The sequence below is a fragment of the Brassica rapa genome, chromosome A06 (assembly GCF_000309985.2).
Source record: "Brassica rapa cultivar Chiifu-401-42 chromosome A06, CAAS_Brap_v3.01, whole genome shotgun sequence".
NCBI lineage: Eukaryota > Viridiplantae > Streptophyta > Magnoliopsida > Brassicales > Brassicaceae > Brassica > Brassica rapa.
In genome coordinates, this window is record NC_024800.2 from 28491871 (window position 1) to 28513610 (window position 21740).

The following is a 21740-nucleotide window of genomic DNA, read 5'->3' on the forward strand; positions in this document are numbered from 1 at the left end:
ATTTCAGATGTTCAGAATGCACGAGCAAGTTCGGTATACCTAAGATTCAAGATACATGTATGATCTCTAACTATACACCAGCATTATCTTTAAGACCAGAACTGTAAGCTACTGACAAGTTTGGTATGAAATAAGACGTATTTCTATTTATACAATCACATTCAACTTTTAGACTTTTTTTCTATTTTAAAGTCAGAAAGTAAAAAAGAAAAGGAAGAGAAAATGTATCTTTTGACATCCAACCATTCATAATACTATTAGCTGCATAAAAATTAGATCCCTATCACAATCTTAGAGCTAACTAACATTCACAACTTGTGCCATCTTCTACAAACGTCACATCATTAACTGTAACAGAAATATTATATAACAACAGTGACAGAGAACTTGATAAGTGATATAGCCACAACATTTATTAAATTTTTTTACATTGTCAAAGATACATTTGAAGCACAAAGACAGAAGGAACAGTTCAGAATGTGCAAAGCTTTTCTGGATGGAAATGAAGGTTTGCATCAGTCTATTGAGAGCTTGGCCAGTGTGAGGGAAAGTACCTTTACTCCATTAGACATGTCTTCAGGAGATGAATATTCTTCAGGTTTATGGCTATATCCTGCAAGAAAAATCACACAACCAAAAACAATATTAATGGCAACGCTGATCCGATTAAGATCACGGACTTATTGATTCACGTGTATACCTTTGTAGCACGGGATGAATATCATACCCATTGGAGATATCCTGGAAACAGCAAAATTCAACAAAGTTCAACGTCACTCTTAAAGAAAGTAGACTGATGATTTGACAAAAGGGTATATTAAGTGTTCCCATTTAAATTATTTTAATGTAATGAGTTGTTGTTGTTGATATTGCTCAATTTGACAAGTTTAAAGTTGTTATTACAAACATGAAACATGGAGATTTTGGTAGTACCTGGCCATGAAGAGAGAATCATGATAAGCTCGGCTTATCATCATCTTGTGTGATAAGTTAAGCTCTGTGCTTGCCTCTGCCATTTTCTTGATTACTAGCTTGTCTGAGAGAGCCGGTGGATCTTGATTTACAATCTTGAATTCTGTTAGCTTCACTTTTCGTTTTCGAGCTATCGTGTAGGCAGATTCCTGTATTTTCTTGATCACAGTGTTTCTTCTCGCTTCATCAATATCTCTTGTATCTTCAAAAGACCAGGAAAAAAAAGAACTATACCCTCAGATTCTCTATTAATATGTGTGAAGGAAACATGGAATCCATACCGATTTCAAGATGAGATTTGCTTGGAATGCTGTTGATTGCTCCAGGATGTAGCTCCAGAATACCTTAAAAACCGCAACGATTCATTCATCTTGTGAATAAGTTCTTGTGGAATCATCAAGTGAGGCAAAACTTACCAACAGTTCCTACAGTATCTATTGATTCTGATTCTAACACATGTTTCTCCACAGCAAGAGCCAACTCTGCAGCCGCAAGCCCGGCATCATTTCTGAAAAATATAGTCATTTGTGGATTTAATTAGTGGTTTAACCAGATGGCTTATATCTTATAATATAAGTCACCTATATGGCATAAGCACAGCACCAGCGTGACCTCCATTGCCTTCAAATTCAACCTTCAAACTTGCTGGAGCAGCAATGGCGGTTACCACACCGATATCTAAACCTGAGGTGATATAAGATTGGTTACTAGTAAGCAGACAGACAAAAGCAAAAACTTGTTTTGTATGGATAAAATGGTACCTTCATCTTCGAGTATAGGTCCTTGTTCGATATGCAACTCTATAAAAGCAAAATAGCTTCCTTTCTTCAAGAACACACTCGAAAAGTCTTCATCTTCATCTTCTGCGTACCCAGCTGATTTAGCTGCTTCTATAAAGGATACATTCTGTCCATCAACAACTCTAGTCTTTAGTGCTTCCGCAAGTTCTTTGCTTCCAGCGAGTAAGCGGCTGTATCATTCAGGAAGTAAAAAGACAAAAAAAGCATCAAAACCTGTGTGTTTTGCTCAGAGAATAAAGAGTTACACTACCTTCCTAAACAACTGATCCCAAATCGGGTAGGTTCTTCAGATGTGAACAAGATTATCTCCAAAGACCTCTTCGGTTTAAACCCCGACCTTTTAAGATAACAAAAAAGACCTGAGTGGAGGGGAGTTTTGCTTTCATTAAATTAAATTTCAGACGCTTCATTCATACCTTTTCAATACATTGATCGCTTCAATGGCACCCAAAACACCAACAACGCCATCATACTTCCCTGAATATGGAATAGCATCGATGTGAGAGCCAGTGGCTACAGCAGGAAGACTTGGCTCTGAACCATCCCTAAGTTAAAAGAGATATAATAAAAAAAATCAAAAACTAACCAACATAATAAAGGAGACAGAGAGAGAGAGAGAGAGAGACACAAACCATTTGCCAAATATGTTACCAACAGCATCCTCTCTAACAGAGAGTCCAGCAAGTGTCATCAAAGTCTTCACATACCTTCAGAGTAAACTCAAATCCAAATTAAACAAAAAACAAAAAAAAAATACATCCTTTCCTCCTTTGGTGATGCCTATTTACATACATACCTTCGTGCCAAGACATCTTTGTCAGTGTAGAGAACTCTTGTGACCGATGGAGAAGGAGCATCAGAGAAACGAGACAGCTCTTCTATCTAAAAATCAAAACCGAACAACATCTATTAATCTAGAACAACACTTCAAAAGATTGAAAGATCGCTCCTTTGAACCTGTTTTTGAAGTCCTGGAGCATCAACGGAGAGTGAGGAAGCGAGACTGATGGATCCGAATTGACCCGGTTCGTGAATTGGGTATCCGGAGAAATCCTCCATTGTTCTAATCGTTGGGTTTGGTTCATGTTGTTGTTGAGCTGAGCTTGAAGGTAGCTGAGACCAGACAAGGGAGATAAGCAGAAGAGCAACAAAGCAGAAGCGAGTCTTCGATTCTAAAGATTCCATTTTTTTTTTGCCTTCAGTGTTTGATTCTGAGTTCTTTAGTTTGGTATTTGTGTTTTCGAGAAATTAATTAATTAACCTAATAGTTAAATTGGTATCAACATATTCTCCAAATTGTTTAATTGAGAAGATCAAACTCAGTGGGAATCTGACGCACAGTGTTTTGTTTGTACCCTATACCTCTTTGTCTCTATCTCATGATATCATTGTGAGATATTTAGTTTATTGTATGTCTAGGAATCTTTTTCTAGGGGGTTAATTGTTTTAGTCGAAAGTTTTGGTCTCTTCCTCTAAATAAAAGACCATTTGCTTTGTCCTCATCGATAGAGCTGTAAACTGGGCGAGCCCATGTCCATTAGCCCATATCTATTTGTCCATTCATTGTTTGTGGACAGCAAAGTGACCATGTCCATTAAGAACCATGTCCATTAAAGACCATATCCACTAACACCCATATTTTTATGGGCTGCCATGGGGTCCATAATGACCATATAAAAAAATTTTAAATTTTAATTTATAAGCATACAATTATATATAAAAGTTCATAAAATTAAAATTCATCCATAAATTCAAAAGTACAACAATACATAAGTTCATAAATACAACAATTACGGTTTTGGTGGGAAAAATTGATTTTGCAGTTTTGGCGGAAAAACTCGATTTTGCAGTTTTGACGGAAAAACTCGATTTTGCAGTTTTGACGGAAAAACTCGATTTTTCAGTTTTGGCGGAAAAAATTCATTTTTGCGGTTTTGGCGGAAAACTCGATTTTCTGATTTTGGCAGAGAAACTCGATTTTTCGGTTTTGCCATGGGGTATATAATGACCATATAAGAAAATTTTAATTTATAAGCATACAATTACATATACAAGTTCATAAAATTAAAATTCATCCATAAATTCATAAGTACAATAATACATAAGTTCATAAGTACAACAATTTCGGTTTTGGCGAGAAAAATCGATTTTGCGGTTTTGGCAGAAAAACTCGATTTTCCGGTTTTGGCGGGAAAATTCGATTTTGCGTTTTGAAGAAAAACTCGATTTTCTGGTTCTGACGGGAAAATTTGATATTAATTTAAGCGAAAAAATCGATTTTACGAGTTTAGCGGAAAAACTTAAATTTTATAAACGTTAGGTTTTGTGACCATTGGACAGTCCACGTTCATAAAGCCCAAAACCAATAAAAACCATTTTCTTAATGGTCTTCCACATTTTGTCCAATGAAAACTAATGGGAAAAATAGGTTTGTCCATATTAAGCCTGTTTGTATATGGACATGGGCAACCATTGGACGGCCCGCCCATTTGACACCTCTACTCATCGACCGTTTCAGGCTTTTGTATCAATCATTTCTTGAAAAGCCCAATTGGTTGGATCCTACAGGTTAGCATTTCTAGAATTCTAGTCCTAAATAGAGCAGTGTCATTTCGTACCTGAACGAGATACAAACACGTAAAACTCGTTTTCTACCATCCAGTTCGACATTCTACAAGCTGCAAACCAAGTCTTTGTGTGTAATTCTACCATACATAACTCAGTGTAGCAGCTTTGACATCTTCTCCCGGTCATATGTATTGATGAAAATCCCACTGCCTTGCTCACAGTCCAGTTCACTTTATTGGAGCTTAAATGTAAGGAGGAAGGGAAGACTAAGCGATATTTCAAATCATGGAGCTTAAATGTAACATCAGCCTCCCACAACAATTCGGAGAGCCATGAAAGGCAAGCCACCGTTGTTGGATCAAACTTGGAAAAACTTGAGACGCAAGATATCTCTTTCATACCGAGATATGGATTAGGAAAAAGAAAAAAACTATAATGTTTAGGAGTTATCTAAACATTAGATATCTAATGTGTTTAGGAATTATATTTCACTGTGAAAGAAGATGCCAAGAAGTGGCATAACTTACAAGTTTGAGACCTTTAGTTTAGAGAGATTTTCTAAAGCAATACAAGATTGATTTGTTCTTAAAGTGTTTGATTCAATAATTGGTTTCAGAGAATTCTACTGAATTAAACACCCTTGGAAGACACATGTGACGTTACTTTACAAACCGTAAATGAACGAAGCCGTTACAAGATGAAGCAACAACATGTGGGAGATAGTTGTTGGCAACAAGCAATACGAAGGGAAGCAGTCCTTCGACTATACAGTGTCCATTGCTATACCGTATGGACCATGCGGACGAAAGTGGTGTTAAAGTTTCACAAAGTATGGGAGACCACAAGGGCGAAGCTAGAAGTTAATTACAGTGGGGCCATGAGGTAAAGAAAAATAATTAATGGGTGCACCAATATAAGTTTTTCACAATTATCTAACTATTATTGTAACTTTGCCTTAGAAAAATATGAAAATACAAGAAACTAGTGGGTGCATCACCTAGTCTTCCCTTGCTTGCTTCGCCACTGGGAGACCATTGATCCATGGAAAGACGAAGGAGTGAAGAATGATATGGCTCGAGCTCTTCTCTTCCAATACATACCGGAATCGTTAATACTACAAGTTGGAAATCTTGAAACTGAAAAAGCAGTATGGGAAACTATAAAAACAAGATATTTGGGAGCTGATAGAGTCAAAGAAGCTAGATTACAAACTCTAATGGCTGATTTAACAGAATGAATATGAAAGATACCGAGACAATTGATAGTTTTATCGGCAAACTTTTGGAATTGTCTACAAAATCAGCAGCCTTAGGCTAACATATTGAGGAACCAAAACTTGTTAAGAAATTTCTTAACAGTCTACCAAAAAAGAAATACATACACATAAAAGCAGCACTTGAACAAGTCCTCGATCTCAATGAAACGAGCTTTGAAGACATTGTGCGAAGGTTGAAAGTGTACGAGGGACGAATATACGACGAGGAAGAAGATAAAGGAAATGATCAAAGTAAGCTTATGTATTCTAATGCTGACTTGCAAGCATACCAAAGGTCCGAGTCAGGCAGAGGAAGAGGGTATGGTGGACAGTTCTTCAATCGTGGAAGAGGCCGAGGTCGCTATGGAGGATACAAACAAGAGAGAGAGATAAATTAACGATCGTATGCAGTGCCGCTCATGGGCACTTCTTATACGAATAAATATTTTTCGAACGACATGCAGTGCCGCTCATCGGCATAAGCCAATATTCAAGTGTTGGTCTATGGTCCATAATTGTTTCTTTTTAATAAATACATAGAAATAGACTTCAAATTTTGTTATTGAAACTCTTAATAAATCGTCCTCTACAATTTTAGGACTACATGATCTTCTTCAGAACAAGTGTTTCTGTGTTTTTTTTTTGCTAAAAAGTGTTTCTGTGTTTTAAGGTTTGATATAATTTATTCAAATTTGTGAGCCTATTAGAGTCACCATACATTAATTTCATTATTCCAATTACATAGCAAATGCAACAATCTGGTTACAATAAGAAAATACAAATGGAGGCATTTAATACGCCTCAAATCCTTATAACAATATTCACGAAAACCATACCTTATATAACACATACGTTAGTTACCTTAGTACCTTACATAATAAGATCCATATTTATTCTTTTTTTTGTAAAGAGGCATAAGATCCATATTTATTCACCCAAACAGAGTGTATAATAACTGATTTAGCCGACGAAAGGGGTTTGTGTGACAATGCCACAGTCATTGACACGAACATAAACCCTTTCACAAACCACAACAGCCAAAACAATAGCGTCTTCAGATATAATCTCAGCCTTCACTTTGGTATTCTCTCTATCAATTATATCTTTTGCTTCTTCTCCTCTTTTCCCCACCAATTCAGGCCACGAGCTCTTCATCCCTTCACCTGCGGTGTCTGTACATATACATGCCCACGTATATAATAAATACATTATGCTACGTTACCTGATTTCTTATGATAATGCATTTTGCATACATACGCCTTTTAGCATGAGCATTTATTATTTTTATATTTTGTATATAAATTTGAACTCTATATTTTTATTAATAAATATTATATATATATATATGTATATATATGTAAATATATATAGTCCCAAAGATTGATTTTTAAGCTTTTCACACATATTAAAAGATCAGATACATACTTAATGTTTTATTCTTCCTAAGAAAATTCAACTTTTATTTTTTAAAATTTTAATTTATGTTTTAATTTTAGAGTAAAATGCACTAATTAAATTCTGAAATCAATCTTTGTATACAAAACATATAAAACACAATCCTTTTTATACATATATATATATATATCTATATTATTAAAACTGAAGTACACTTTAGTAATGTTTGGAAACATGAATAGTACTATAACTGAAAATTGTTTGGAAACGAAGATAGCAGTACTACATTAATTGTATTTCCATATTTCACTCATATTAATTATATTGTCTTAACAATATTTCACATCATTAATTATATTACCATAATAATAATAGTGTAGATTTTATTTAGTAGTTAATCAATATTAGTTTTGTGTCAATTATAAAATCAAAAAAAGTAAAATAACTGAGTTTTGCATAAGGTTAAGCGTTTGTTTTAATTTGTTTTACTATAACATTTTTTTTTCAATCAGTGAAAAATTACGTAGCCAAAAACATAATTCAAAAACATGTTTAGTGAATAAAATCATAACTTAAATCAAAATAATAAAAATGAATTACATTCATTGTCACTTAATTTTTCACTCAATATAATTGCTTACTAAATAAAAAAACTCTTTCAGTTTCACTTAATTTAGCAAAACACATAAAAAATATCATTTATATTAGTTTATAAAATCAGTTAGGCATGAACACTAAATATCCACTTAGGTACGAGTCGTTCCTTTCGGGTATCGTTTTATTTTGTTTTAAAATTACTCACTCCTTGAATATTATAAATTTATGTGTAGGTTTTGAGTTGAATCCTTTTGAGTCTGGATGAGTTTGGTTCTGATGTATATGACCCTAAAATATCTAAATAACCAATGTATTTGAAACGGATTTGGATATTTGTACCAAAAATAACCATATTATCTGATTCGATCTGGATCTTTTGAATACAATTAGTTATATTACGACATATCTAAAATATAAAACACTAATTATGAAAAACAAATATTAATGTATAAAAATATAAGTATAGTTTTATTTTAGTAATTTCATTAATTATATTACTTTAACAATATATCACATCATTAATTATATTTACCGTAAAAGTAATAATGTAGATTTTTATTTATTAGTTAATCAATATTAACTTTGTGCAATTATAAAAAAAATAAAAATGTAAGATAACCGAGTTTTGCATATGGTTAATAGTTTGGTTTAATATGTTTTACTAAAATTTTTTTTGTCTTAGTTCCAATTGGTGAAAAATTACATAGCAAAACACATAATTCAAAGGCATAGTTTATATGAACAAGATAATAATTTAAATCAAAATAATTATAAAGTATTACATTTATTATCACTTAATATTTCACTTCATATAACTATTTTATTAAATAAAAAATTCTTTCTATTTTTCTTATTTTTGCCAAATATATAGAAAGAGTTTTCTTTTTAATCTATTTGCAAAATCAGTTAAGTATGGACATTCGGATACTCATTGAGGTACAAGTTGTTTCTTTCGGGATTAATTTTTTTGGATTTTTAAATTAGGCGCCACTTGGATATTATAAATTTATGTATGATGCTTGAGTTGGATCCTCTCGGGTCTGAATGATTTTGATTTTGATGTGTAGAAATATAAAAATATTTAATTAACCAATGTATCTGAAAAGAGTGTATATTTGTACCAAAAATAATCTTATTACCCGATTCAATCCAAATATTTTGAATACAATTAGTTATACGACGACACATCTTAAATATATAACACTAATGATAAAATAACAAATAATTTATAAAACCGTAAAAATTAACACCCGCACGGGCGTGCGGGTCAATCTCTAGTATATATTATCTCATTTTAAAAAACAATTGTACATAATCTTCAAATATTATTTTCAAATAGTTTGAGATGGATATAGGCTATAGTATAGCTGATATATATATTACAGAAGATGTGTGCATATGAAAAAAAAAATTTCTTATATCACAATACTAAAAGGCCAATACGATGAGTTTTTACGCTGCCACGTCACCAAAAATAATCAGCCAATCAAGACATTTCGTTTGGACACGTCAGCCGGGCCTCACAATTGCTTTTTTAATTGGCCCAATTGGACCCAAAACACACAAAAAAAACACGGGATGAAGCTTCGCTTCACCTCTACCAGTTCGTCTTCTCCAATTGAAGAGCAAAGAAACCGAGTAGTAATCAAGCCATTTCTACACAATCAATACGTTCTTAATGATTTCGTTCCATCTCCCTCTTTGGATTTGTCCGATCGATTAGATCTTCGTAATTAGATCTGAAATTCTCGAGCTTTAGGTCAACTGGTTTCGTCTCTGTGCAGTTCAAGGAGCTAGCTCAGGCTTATGAGGTTCTCAGCGATCCGGAGAAGCGTGAGATCTATGATCAGTACGGTGAGGATGCGCTCAAGGAAGGAATGGGTGGTGGAGGCGGTGGTCATGACCCCTTTGATATCTTCTCCTCTTTATTTGGTGGTGGTGGTGGACACCCTTTCGAAGGTTAGTCTCTCATCTCCCAATCGGTTTTGAGTTTTTGACTTTTGAATAGATGATAAAGGTTTGATTTTTTTGGTTTTGATTAGGTAGCAACAGCCGTGGAAGGAGGCAGAGGCGTGGTGAAGATGTTGTTCACCCTCTGAAGGTTTCCCTTGAGGATCTTATCTCGGGACAACGAAGAAGCTCTCGCTTTCTAGGAAGGCATTGTGCTCGAAGTGTAACGGGTTAGTACTTTTTTAAGTTTATGAAAGAGTTGTTTGGTGACGTTAATTTGATTTTTATGATGGCAGAAAGGGTTCGATGTCTGGAGCTTCGATGACTTGCGGTGGATGCCAGGGATCTGGAATGAAGGTTTCCGCAGAACGATGAAAACATTGCCAACTCTAAGTCTGATGCTTTTGATCTGTGTATGGTCATAAAAGCTGTTTCTTTCTTTCTTTCTCCGGACGGCTTATTTGCTTAAAGTTCTTTTTTTTTGTAGGTAATGAGGGATCTTTGATGGTGTTATAGTGTACTGGGAGCTCAGTTGATCATATGAGTTGCGTTGGAAATCTTGCATGACGCCTTCAGGAAACCAGTAAGATTAATCTTATTAAGGCCTTGAAGCGATAGATTCTGTTTTCTCTTTATAAATTAACAATCAACTTAAAGCTTGCTCTGCTGCAATCAGCTTCTACTTTGTTAATCATGGACGCACAGTGAAAGCTGTATAAATTTTTTCTTTTTTTTTTTTGCTGTAGAAGCAGTTCCAGAAGTTGGATTAGCATTAAAGAGGGTAAGAGTTTGTATGTAAGGAAATTGCAAGAAGCAGGATGATTTGTGTTGTTGGATGACTCTCAGAAGGCAATGACAAGCATGAAAAGATCTGATTGACTTGCAAATGCATGGGAAAGTATCAAGATGGTCCAAACGTTAGAGTCCTGAACGACACTGATAATGTGATGACTGATTCAGTTAGAGAACACCTCCCAAAGACCGTTTGTGCAGTATGTGGAAACAACTGTTACAAGTTTCTTTTGCTAAAGAATATTGTAGAGAAGGTCTTGATATCTTTGCTAAAGACTGTCATAGAGAGTCGTGAGTATGTCTCATATTGAAAGTCTTAAAAATGATCAAATTGAAATATGCATAATGTGGTCTTCTCTCATTGTAAACATGTCTTCGTGTGCATTTTAGAATAAAATATTAGTTAAAAAGGCAACTTTATTAGTTAAGATATACATATTTTATGTACTTGGTCCTGATGAAAACAAATATATTGTGCTAAGGCTTGCAAATATCAACTTAAGGAAAAAGCCTTTTTGAAAGGTACGAATCCTACAATCCTATTATACTGAAGAATGAAACTGCTGAAGACTATTTTTATTTTAAACTCGGGATTTTTTAAATTTATGTCCCAAATTTCGTTTACATTTTGTCTCATTCTATCTAGAAGACGAAATGGCAAAACAAAAGATGGCTTTTTCTTTAATTTGGTTACTTCCGATTTAATTTAACACCAGTTTTATAATTAATCCAACTACATTTTTTCTCTAAATTTTTTAGTATATCTTTCCTTCAGTGGTTTCCAATCAATAGGGAGGAAACTGCATATCTTCTGATAAAATTTTAAATAGAATAATGAATTTTTGGCTGTCAACAACTAACAAACCATATATATATTTGGACTATGCAGAGATATCTAAACGAATATTCAAGATGCGAGAAATATGACTATGCAGAGATATCTAAACGAGTATTCAAGATGCGAGAAAGATGATGAGATCATCTATGTTCAAAATACTTCATTTTCTCAGCAAACTGAGGTACCAAAACAACAAGCTCCCCTCAATGTAATCTGTATTTTTAGACCCGTCGGTCCGTGGCACATATAATCATATGAAAAATCTCACTATGAATTTGTTTCCACTTTTTGTGTGTACATGTTAAGAGAGAAGGTGATGAATCATAGGATGATGAATTGATGATTCTCTAGAGCGTAACATGAGCATACTCGCTAAACATGTTTTCTAACCCATTAGAATTAATAATTTTCAGTTAAATAATAAATAGTTCAGCTATTACACTTTCAAATTGTCATGCATATATTTAAACTTACATTTCTTTTATAATAACTATGCACAAACTATAATCAAATTAATATACTTACATATGATCTATACATATTTTGTTTTCTAAAATGTTGTTGAAAAATGTTCTTGATTATAAAATTATAGATAAACCATATCAATGATAGCAAAACCGGCGCGTAGCGCCGGCAAACCCCTAGTATCTATAATAATACCTTGGCAGACGTCCGACATTTCTCTTTTCTTTTTTGAGTTTATTTTCTTTCTTTGGAGATGATGATTTATGTAGATTGCACAAGAACAAAATGACTATTTATAGTGAATTTTGTGGGGGCTATTCACTTCCTTTACAATATTTGCACATGAAACCCTGGAGGAAAAAAAGACCATTGAGAGAGAAAGAGATTCGCACGCAATTGAGTTTTGACCGACGTGAGATTTCTATAAAGAAATTCATGTTTTATTTTTGGTGTAAAATTCATGTTTTATTGTTAAGAGTTTAACCTACTTTAAATACACGTCAGAGATAAATATGGATATCAGGATAATGTCAAATGTCTGAAATTTATGGTGGTTCTAGAATGCAATATAATTAATATAGTAACGTAGCAAGTAGTGTATGGTTTGAACACGATATGAAAACTTTCTCGATTATGTGTATTATTATGTACAAGTATAATTTCTATAATACAATATGGTGACAAAAGAAAAAATAATAAAAATACAATATATATATTTTACTCAAAAAAAAAATACAATATATATGTGGCTCAAATAAATAATGAATCTAGCGCGTACATTTTCGAAATTGGTGGTCATTTTATGACCTTTTTCATACGGCTTTCATGTGGTCATTTTATGCCTAAAATTTGCATTACTTTTAACAGAACGTAAAATATTTTCAAGAATTTAAATGTTTCTTTCCACACAATAAATGTTGCCGCTGAAACTTATATTTCATCGTTTGATCACGAATCACAACATTTTTTTTTCTTCATAACGTTTTTCAACTATGAGAAAATAAAGTTTTTATGTTGGAGTGTTATATTCTTTACAAAAAAACATTGGGGATATCATATATATACATCGTGTGTGTAATGCGCAAAACTTGTGGATATCATGTTCTTGTGGATATCATGTAATGAGCAAAAAAACATTATCGGGGATATCATGTTGGAGTGTTATCAAAGAACTTGTGTTCTTTTTCTCATTTTCCATTTCCTTGAGCAATGAGCATTTTGAATAGAGTTCAAGTGGACTTATATTTGTTATAGTTCTACTTCTATCCTAAACACACTCGTTGTGCACTCACACATTAATTAAATACTCCAAAATGGTTGGCTCAAATCTATTACAATATATAGAATCCACTATCTCGAGACCTTCTGTGTAACGGATAGAGAGGGTGAAAGCAAAATATGTATTATGAACCTTTAGAAAAAAGCAAAATATATGAACCTTTAAAAAAAAAGCAAAATATATGAACACCAAAAGAAATAAAAAGAGACATAATTATTACTGTATTATTTTTAAAAATGTATAGAGAGTTCATTTGAAACGAAGAGGACGAAAATTAACATAACATAATTGTTTTCTTTTAGTTTTCTTTCCATCTTCATATGTATAAGATATAAATGCATGCATACCTGCCACTCCAACACAAAAACTCAGTAGCCATTGATTGGAGTTGACAAGTTCGGGTTTGATGAGTCTACGTCAAAGGTAGGGTAAGTAGAATGCATCGTTCTGGCTCCTCGTAGCCATATTCGCACTCTGGCCGTTCCCATACAACGAAAAAGAAGAAGAAGAAGATGATGAACCTGACATGTGTTCACTGTAACTCCTATACCTGCCAGAGATCCCCACATCCGCAAGATATGAGTACACGTCGCTCAACCATTGTGGCAAACGGTATCCGCTAGTTGCGTCCATCAAAACAGGTTCTTCTTCGAGCAGATCATTGATGATACCGAGATGAGGGAACTCATCGGTCATCAGACTCTGTGCTGGTCTCCTAATCTGAGCATCGTTTTGCCTCATGCTAGTACTTACAGGGTTCATTCTATGATTCCCGCTGATATTTGTTGCACTTGTATCTCTGCTTGAGCTTGAACCACCAGTCCACGGAACCTCCGCCGAGGCAACGTTGATAGGGAAGCCAGAGTGATTAGATATTGAGAGCAATGCGCTTGTTCCCGTCGACTGAGAGCTTGAGTGGTCGGAACCAACTACGGCGTTTTTATAGGATTGAGGAATATAAGTTTGAGTATGTGTCGGGGCACTTACAGGGCCTGTTGAGCTCATTGAACGAGCAAAGGACGTTGCTGAGGTTCGAGGTGCAGCTGGCTTTCGAAGGAATGTAGGAGCACGCAAAGGCCTTGTTGACATAGAAGGAGGTATTGGGGAAGTAGTATTCTGTAGAGCGGCTCTAGAACCCACAGTTTGGAACTCAATATCTCGAGATTGTGATGCTTGTTGATCTGACAAAGGTGACCTCGCAGATGGGAGATTCCAGGGAGAAGCTTTGGGTGGGGAAAACACAGCAGGGCTTTTCTCTTGCGTCAAAACCGTGCCACCATCCTGAAAAATGAACACAATGTAGTCATTCTGATGTTGATGAGCTTTCCCCTTTATTTTTATTTTTTATTTTTTATTTTTTATTTTTTATTTTTTATTTTTTTTAGCTTTAAAGGTATCAAATGTTAAAAAATCAAAAGTTTGAGTGTAACCACCTTGGTAACAGGATGATGCTCCCTAGGGTTCTGTGCTTCCTGGATGGGAGAGATAACCACGGCAGCTTCACCAACTCTGCGTGTCTCAGAAGAATGGCTTTGACTCTTAGGGTTCGATGCATGTCTTGAAGGTTGGTTCTCTGTTTCAGTGGCTGAGCTGTTGGCACCAGATACGTTTCTTGGTTGCGTTTTTCCTCTGCACACCAGAAAGGTATGTTAACAGGATGTGGAACAAATAAAAGAATCAAAGCAAGTTCACTTACTTTATACGCCAAATCTTGTTTTGCCTGTTTGAAACATTCCCTTTGTATGATCGGACAGATTCATCAGAATAAACTGAGGTATACTTTCTTTCTGCAACTCCACTAGGGATAGATATGGAACTGCCTCCACTAGGGATTGATATGGAACTGCTTCTTCCTCTGCCTCCACTAGTGTTTTCTGATGGGGGATTGTGAATCTCAGGGGCATCTAATTCACAAGGAACAGGCATGCTCTCTCCAAGTGTGTCAGGTTTCTCAGCTGGTGATTCTGTTTTCACTCTCACACTTTCCTCTTCCTCAGTATCCCTTTCTTCCGTTTGGGATCTCGCTTTCTCTTCTTTCCTTTTCTCCTTTTTGTTGTTCTTCTTCTTTTTCGCCTATGAACCAAGAATTTCCATTAGCAACCGAACAAGTTTTTTACGGCATTATATATTTTGAAAACAATAGAAGTGTAGAGTAAGTAACCTGTTTCTTCTTAGATTTTCTCTCTTTTTCGGTTGTTCCTCTTTTTGCCTTGTGTTTGCTTTCTGCCAGCCACTCTTCCTCTTCTTCGCGAATAAGTTCTTCTTGCATTTCCCATGCAGTATGTTCTTTGTATGCAACTTCAACCTTGCTGCTAAATTCCTCAGAAGGATTTTAGTTCAATATATGTGAGGTATAGTGAAAAAGCACAGGACACATAAATATCAGAAGATCAGAAATAGATAACAAAACACTATCAGCCGTTTCAGAATAATATTCATCACGCTTGTTAGAGCTTGCAAAAACGAAGTATTGTGATTGCTTATGAATTGATTTATATGGAAATTTTCTAACCTAGAGACAAATATATAATTGCCATATTACCCGTATATATGTGTAAGAACAAGCATCTCCATAGTCCGCCTACCAACCTCAGTTAAACGACTCTCATCACGCACTATGGCTTCTTCACTGTATTCCTCTCCAAAATCCCACACCTAGATTCGGATAATTTTTTTTTTTTTAAATATGTGCACAACCGCACATGATAAACAAATCACGGAATTCAATCTGTACAAAAATAGCGTGTGAAACTAACCTTCGAAGGGTTTTGAGAACCATTTTCCTCTTTTATAGACAATGGCGCCATAACAGTCCTCTTCATGAGTACTAACAGATCATCCACTAATACAAACATGTCTTGGTCCACACTAACAATTGGAGCGGGGCCTGCTGGCAATTCTACGTTATCCATTTGTCTCTGCCTATTTTTCTTCTTCTTAGTTTCGTCTTCAATAGTCTTCCACCCACTGTACAAGGAATCCATCATCAAAGTGGATGTACCTTGCCTCAAGACAAAGAAGAATTTTGCAGCTATATTTAGAACCACATCCATTTTTTCTCGAGACATCTTACGCCTTGTGTTTTGGTCCAGCCGTAACCAGAAGGAACTAAAGCTACACCATAAAACAACAATCCATTCCGTGTTATGGAAACTGCTCAAACTTTGAGGAAAAAATATACACTAGATTGGGGTAAATCCAAAGCTATTATAATTTCATTTCTGGAATCTGGAGGAGATGAATGTAAATGTTGAATACCTTTCCCATTTTTCATTGTCTTGCATCAGGTTAAAAAGTTTGATTCTTTCCACTTCCATAAACTGCCAGCAAATGTTCTCTACATATGGCAAATATACCCTAAGAAGTTCCCTCCTGTACTGACTAGAAAGGCAGCGGAAAGGTCTGTCGATTTTCTCTCTGCAAGAATCAGTCATAGAAATTATCCACAACACAAAACAGAAAAAAAAAAAAAAAAAAAAGAAAAGAAAAACAAAACTATGCATAACCGTTACTACAATATGCCAATATATGTTTGGTTGGGAAAGTTTCAAACAATGCATATATGTTAACGGCGATGTATGATACATGAGTTTAGGTCAACTCAATCTTGCCTTTACCTGATCACCTGAACTTGAGCTTTAATGATAAGAGAGTCCAAATCATCAATGTACCCTTCCTGTAATTTAGGTAACTCTATAAGCTTATCCCAGTCCCAGTAATGCTCCAGCTTTTTTAACCTGTTTAGTGAATCTGCAATATCTGTGATCAGTATCTCTGTCTAAAGGGATGGATGCAAACAAAAATATGCAAATAGGTTACCAAAATATATCGATTTCTTTGGATCTTTATTCACAAGAGCTAAAGTATACTGAACAAAATGACTGCAGCCTGTCTCAAAGAAAAAAAAAAAAAAACTTAAATGAGAAGGTTCCCCAGTTCAAGCGAAAGAAGCTACGCCGGATAACAAGCAAACAACAATACGAACCCGGAGGAATTTCTGCATGGTTTGCAAGACAGAGAAGCAAAGCGGGATAGTTGCAAACATCAGACCCTTGTGGATATATTGAAATATACCTACCATGTGAGGAATATTTTAGCATGCATAAGGAAAAAAAAAATACACAACTAGGTTTAGTGATTACAAGAATTTCAAGCGTGTTATTATATGACATATAGCTCATTGAATAACCAATTCTAAGAGCCTATAAATACGAAAGGAGAGAAGATGTTATATACCATTTGTATCCCCCAGCATCAAAAACATCACTGCGGAGCTCAGGTTTGTTGATTTCTGAATATTTCTCAATCTTCCAAGTATGTTTCCCATATAGTTCAGAATGTTTTGATCCTATAGAAAAAAAAAATGGAATAAAACGCCAAGCGACACACATGATATCATCTGAGAATAACATTCACGAAGAAGATACCATACCATCATCAATGTCCCAGTTGGGAGGCCACGTCGAAGGAAACCCATTCTCAACTTGATCAGACGAACGCCACTCCGCAAGTGCTTCTAAATATCTTCTTTGTCTATTTAAATTCTCTTCCTCTGATGATTGTCCTGATCCACAGTCTTCATTACTAGTCTCCAACATTACTCTACAGCTTAAGCCTCCCTTTCAAACTAGGAAAATTAGAGATTGAATATACAAATTAGAATCACATCCCACCAGTAATATACTCTGATCAAATGTATGTCATTCATAGTCACAGCACATAGACACAAGAGAATCTAATCAATCACTCACTCGCATGAACCAAACTAATTCATGAATCAAATCGATACCTACATATCATATAACTTATAAGCAATGAGAATGAGAATAAACCCTACAAACTCGATATTTTTCAAAATGCAAGAGGACCAATCAAATTCATTTCTTCTATCAACTAAATCTCCAGATTTTACAATAACTGCAACAGAAAACAAAAAAAACAGATATGCCGAACAAAATCTCATAAGAATTTTCTCGATCGGAAATAAAAAACTAGGATTGAAATCAGAAACCAAAGCCTCGGAAAATTCAAATACTAAAGAAAGTGAGAGATTGAAGGGCGTAAACGACGCCGCGTGGATCAAAGCAAACCTGCGATGATGAAAGGAAAGAGCAGAGAGAAGCTTCACGTTGAATGGATTTAATGGCAGCTTCTCAAGCTTTTCTAGAAAAGAAGAACACACAGCAAAAAATGAGCGGAAACAAAAGAAAACCCTCAATTGAAATATAATAATTTAAAGAAATGGTTTCATGACATGTATTTATATAACGTTAATGTATGTTTCAGCTTTTGTCCATTGCCTAACAAGAAAGATATGGAACCATAAATGGCAGTCAACTTTCTTTTTTTGTTAATATAATTTTCCATTTGTTGACTCATTTCTTTTACCACAATATACTCTTCCATTTGTTGACTATTTTCTTTTACCTTCCTCAAATACTACTCTAATTTTTGGTTCCCAACAAACTAATTAATAATGTTTAGTATTTATTTTTAAAAAATTTAAAGTAATATCTACTTGCATTAAACGAATGACTAAATTATATACAGTAAAAACTATAAAATAATAATGTTAGGACTATTATTAATTGGGAATTAATTTCTAGAGTTATTAATTTACAAAAAGTTGCTTTTAGATTTTTTTCTATTTTAGAACCGACTTTTTATAAAAATAAAATTAATTGATTTTACATTAATTAAACTTTAATTCAACTTTATATTATTTTTATTATATTATCGATTTGTGTCATTGTTAGGCCGAGAACATATAGTAATTTATCGTGCTTATTAATTTATCAAGTATAAATTTATAGAATTTCTACTATAGTCAAATATATGTATTATTAATTAAACTTTAATTCACCTTTATATTATTTTTACCTTAATTAAAATTTAATTCAACTTTATATTATTTTTATCGTATTATCGATTTGTGTCATTATTAGGCCGAGAACATATAGTAATTTATCGTGCTTATTAATTTATCAAGTATAAATTTATAGAACTTCTACTATAGCCAAATATATGTACTATTAATTAAACTTTAATTCACCTTTATATTATTTTTACCTTAATTAAACTTTAATTCAACTTTATATTATTTTTATTGTATTATCGATTTGTGTCATTGTTAGGCCGAGAACATATAGTAATTTATCGTGCTTATTAATTTATCAAGTATAAATTTATAGAATTTCTACTATAGTCAAATTATATACAGTAAAAACTATAAAATAATAATGTTGAGACTATGGTATTTTATTAATTTCTAGAGTTATTAATTTACAAAAATTTGTTTTTAGATTTTTTTTCTATTTTAGAACCGACTTTTTATAAAAATAAAATTAATTGATTTTACCTTAATTAAACTTTAATTCAACTTTATATTATTTTTATTGTATTATCGATTTGTGTCATTATTAGGCCGAGAACATATAGTAATTTATCGTGCTTATTAATTTATCAAGTATAAATTTATAGAATTTCTACTATAGTCAAATATATGTACTATTAAAACATGTTAAAACAACCTTTTGCATATGTGATTTTTCAAATTGAACCGAATTTCAGAAATTTTATTAAATATATTTTATATTAACCTTATAATTTTCCAATAATATATTGTGACCATTAGGCCTAGGCATTTGGGTTCTCGGGTCGGGTACAGGTTGGGTCTTGTCGGATCCGGGTCCTTCGAGTCTTACATATTTAGACTTAATAGGGTAATAAGAATTTGTCGGCTTGGGTTCAGTTTGGGTCATGACAGGTCTGGATCGGTTCGAGTCTTATATAGTTGAGCCCAATAAGGTAATTAGAATTTATCAGTTCGGATTCGGTTTGATTCTGGGTCGGGTTCGGTTCGGCTCATGTCGAGTCCAGCCCAAAAAATACCCAAAACACACAAAAAGAACTTAAAAATATATAGATACCCAAAAATATCCGAAATTTTACTCAAAATCTGACCCGAATACATGAAAAATACCCGAAATATTCTGATTATCTGAATTATATTTGAATTATCTTATAGAATGTTGATAAACTTTATGAAATAGATTTTAAAACTTTTATACGTGTATATAAAATCATTTTAAAAGGATTTATAAATTATTCATAACAGTTTAAAAGTCATTTATAAGTGTTTATAAATAACTTATTAGGGTTTATAAACCATTTATAAGGTATATATACATTTATAAGAGTTGATCTATTATTTATAAAGGTTAATAAATCATTTGCAAGAGTTTTAAATAATTGATAAAGGTTTATAAAATAATTTATAAAGCTTTATTAATCTTCAAAACATCTTTGGAAGATTTACAAGTATTCTTATAGAATTTTGAAATTTTAAGAGTTTATAAAATTAGGCATTAAAATTCCCAAGTTGTTTTGGTGTGAGTGTGATGCATAACTGTATATTTACTTGTCTCCTACTTCATTGTTCACCCTAATTTCATTTAGAATATATACTTGCAACTTTGCAAGCATAAAACCAAATTCATCTTCACCCACATGTATGTATACATTCACATAGCCTCAAGAAAAAAAAACACAGTTTTTAATATCAAAACGTGAAATACAGGTTTGGTCTCACCTTCCCAATGAAAGCTAATGAACCACCAACACGAGTGATACCTATAGGCTATAGCTACATCTGCAAGTGAACCCCATGTAGCCTTTTTTGAAAGCTGGTGATTGGGCCAATGATAGTCTGCATGTTGTTGGTACAAAATCGATCAGCATTTCTCCAAAACAGACAAAAAGGAGACTCTTGCGACGAGCCATCACATTTATAAAATCGTTAAGTATTTTTCACATTTCTATATTTATGTTAGATCTATACTATTATTTATGAAGTGATTTTCCTTAGTTGTCTTCTTCTCCTTGATTATAGGTAATTTTTGCTTATTTATCATTGATTTTTGCTTATTTTTCATATCCTCCATAATTATTTATAATTTGTTATGTTTTTTATAATTTTAGTTAGTAATTTTATTTATTTATCATATTTAAAATAATTTTAGGTGGTAATTTTAGTTTTGCTTACTTCTCATATTCTCCATAAGTTTAGGTTATTTTTATTATTTTCATGTTTTATTAATTTTAGAAATTCTTTGTCATATTCCATGATTTAATTTAGGCTCAGTCATTAGTTTTAATAAATAACTAGATTTTGACCCGCGCAGGTGCGCAGATGTATATTTTGAAAAATATGTTGATATTTGTTTTTTATGTAATTATTAGGGTTTTACAAAATGAATCCAAGGAACAGAACCGATACCGATCCGAAAATATAGTACCAAACCCGAACATAAATTGATTAAATATTCGAATTATTCAAAATTTTGTTATTTATAGAACCAAATCTGATCCGAACCGAAGTATTCGGGTACCCAAATTTATCTAAAAATAGATTTATATACTTATATATATATTAATTATTTTTAGATTTAACGTATATAAAACATTAAGAATGATACTTTTAAATTGGTTTAAATACTTATATATATATATATATATATAGATAGTCAAAAGTAAATATCTGCAATAGTTAAAGTATACTAAAATCACCAAAAATACTTAAAATAATTATTGATTCCGTATCCAAAATTGTAAATCAAGCCAATTGATATGTTAAGCTTAGGTATTCTAACATATGTTATTCAAATTTATAGGTATTATATTATTTTATTTATAGATTTTGTGAAATTTAAAACAGATAATGATTTAAAACTTTAAAAATAATTTAAATTAATTATCCAAACGTGAACCAAACCCGCAAAGATCCGAATCAAACTCAAACCAAAATTTAGGAACATCCTAACAGGGCTT

General features: G+C 33.2%; 4 protein-coding genes across 7 annotated transcripts; 1 reads left to right on the plus strand and 3 right to left on the minus strand.

The window, feature by feature from the left end:
* Positions 1–323: 323 nt before the first annotated feature.
* Positions 324–3116, minus strand: LOC103827965 (ureidoglycolate hydrolase). Its single transcript, XM_009103528.3, has 12 exons — positions 2730–3116; positions 2569–2654; positions 2405–2479; positions 2189–2317; positions 2023–2109; positions 1734–1942; positions 1554–1656; positions 1389–1480; positions 1254–1316; positions 934–1174; positions 701–741; positions 324–613 (listed from the first exon to the last, which is right to left on the minus strand). The coding sequence occupies exons 1-12, from the start codon at positions 2955–2957 to the stop codon at positions 516–518; spliced, it is 1452 nt and encodes a 483-aa protein (XP_009101776.1). The 5' UTR covers positions 2958–3116; the 3' UTR covers positions 324–515.
* Positions 3117–6298: 3182 nt separating this feature from the next.
* LOC103827967 (glu S.griseus protease inhibitor) lies at positions 6299–12862 on the minus strand. The gene is made up of 2 exons (XM_009103530.3): positions 11828–12862; positions 6299–6767 (listed from the first exon to the last, which is right to left on the minus strand). The coding sequence occupies exons 1-2, from the start codon at positions 11844–11846 to the stop codon at positions 6556–6558; spliced, it is 231 nt and encodes a 76-aa protein (XP_009101778.1). The 5' UTR covers positions 11847–12862; the 3' UTR covers positions 6299–6555.
* On the plus strand, positions 8952–10684 carry LOC103827966 (chaperone protein dnaJ 2). Of its 2 annotated transcripts, XR_004448838.1 has the most exons (4): positions 8952–9546; positions 9630–9767; positions 9834–9950; positions 10025–10684. XR_004448838.1 is itself a non-coding variant. In XM_018659520.2 (3 exons), the coding sequence occupies exons 1-3, from the start codon at positions 9465–9467 to the stop codon at positions 9860–9862; spliced, it is 249 nt and encodes an 82-aa protein (XP_018515036.1). In that variant the 5' UTR covers positions 8952–9464; the 3' UTR covers positions 9863–10684. The 2 variants fall into 2 exon arrangements, 1 of the variants encoding a protein (XP_018515036.1); XM_018659520.2 differs by having other exon boundaries at positions 9834–10684.
* Positions 12863–13109: 247 nt separating the features above from the next.
* LOC103828126 (TNF receptor-associated factor homolog 1a) lies at positions 13110–21404 on the minus strand. 3 transcript variants are annotated; one of them, XM_033274141.1, is made up of 13 exons: positions 18002–21404; positions 17344–17538; positions 17148–17259; positions 16897–16985; positions 16731–16799; positions 16529–16661; positions 16170–16328; positions 15668–16025; positions 15454–15566; positions 15073–15220; positions 14608–14984; positions 14345–14540; positions 13110–14192 (listed from the first exon to the last, which is right to left on the minus strand). In XM_033274141.1, the coding sequence occupies exons 2-13, from the start codon at positions 17507–17509 to the stop codon at positions 13329–13331; spliced, it is 2784 nt and encodes a 927-aa protein (XP_033130032.1). In that variant the 5' UTR covers positions 17510–17538; positions 18002–21404; the 3' UTR covers positions 13110–13328. The 3 variants fall into 3 exon arrangements, with proteins under 3 accessions (XP_033130032.1, XP_018515195.1, XP_033130031.1); XM_018659679.2 differs by having other exon boundaries at positions 15073–15223; XM_033274140.1 differs by having other exon boundaries at positions 15073–15223; positions 17344–21404.
* Positions 21405–21740: the final 336 nt, after the last annotated feature.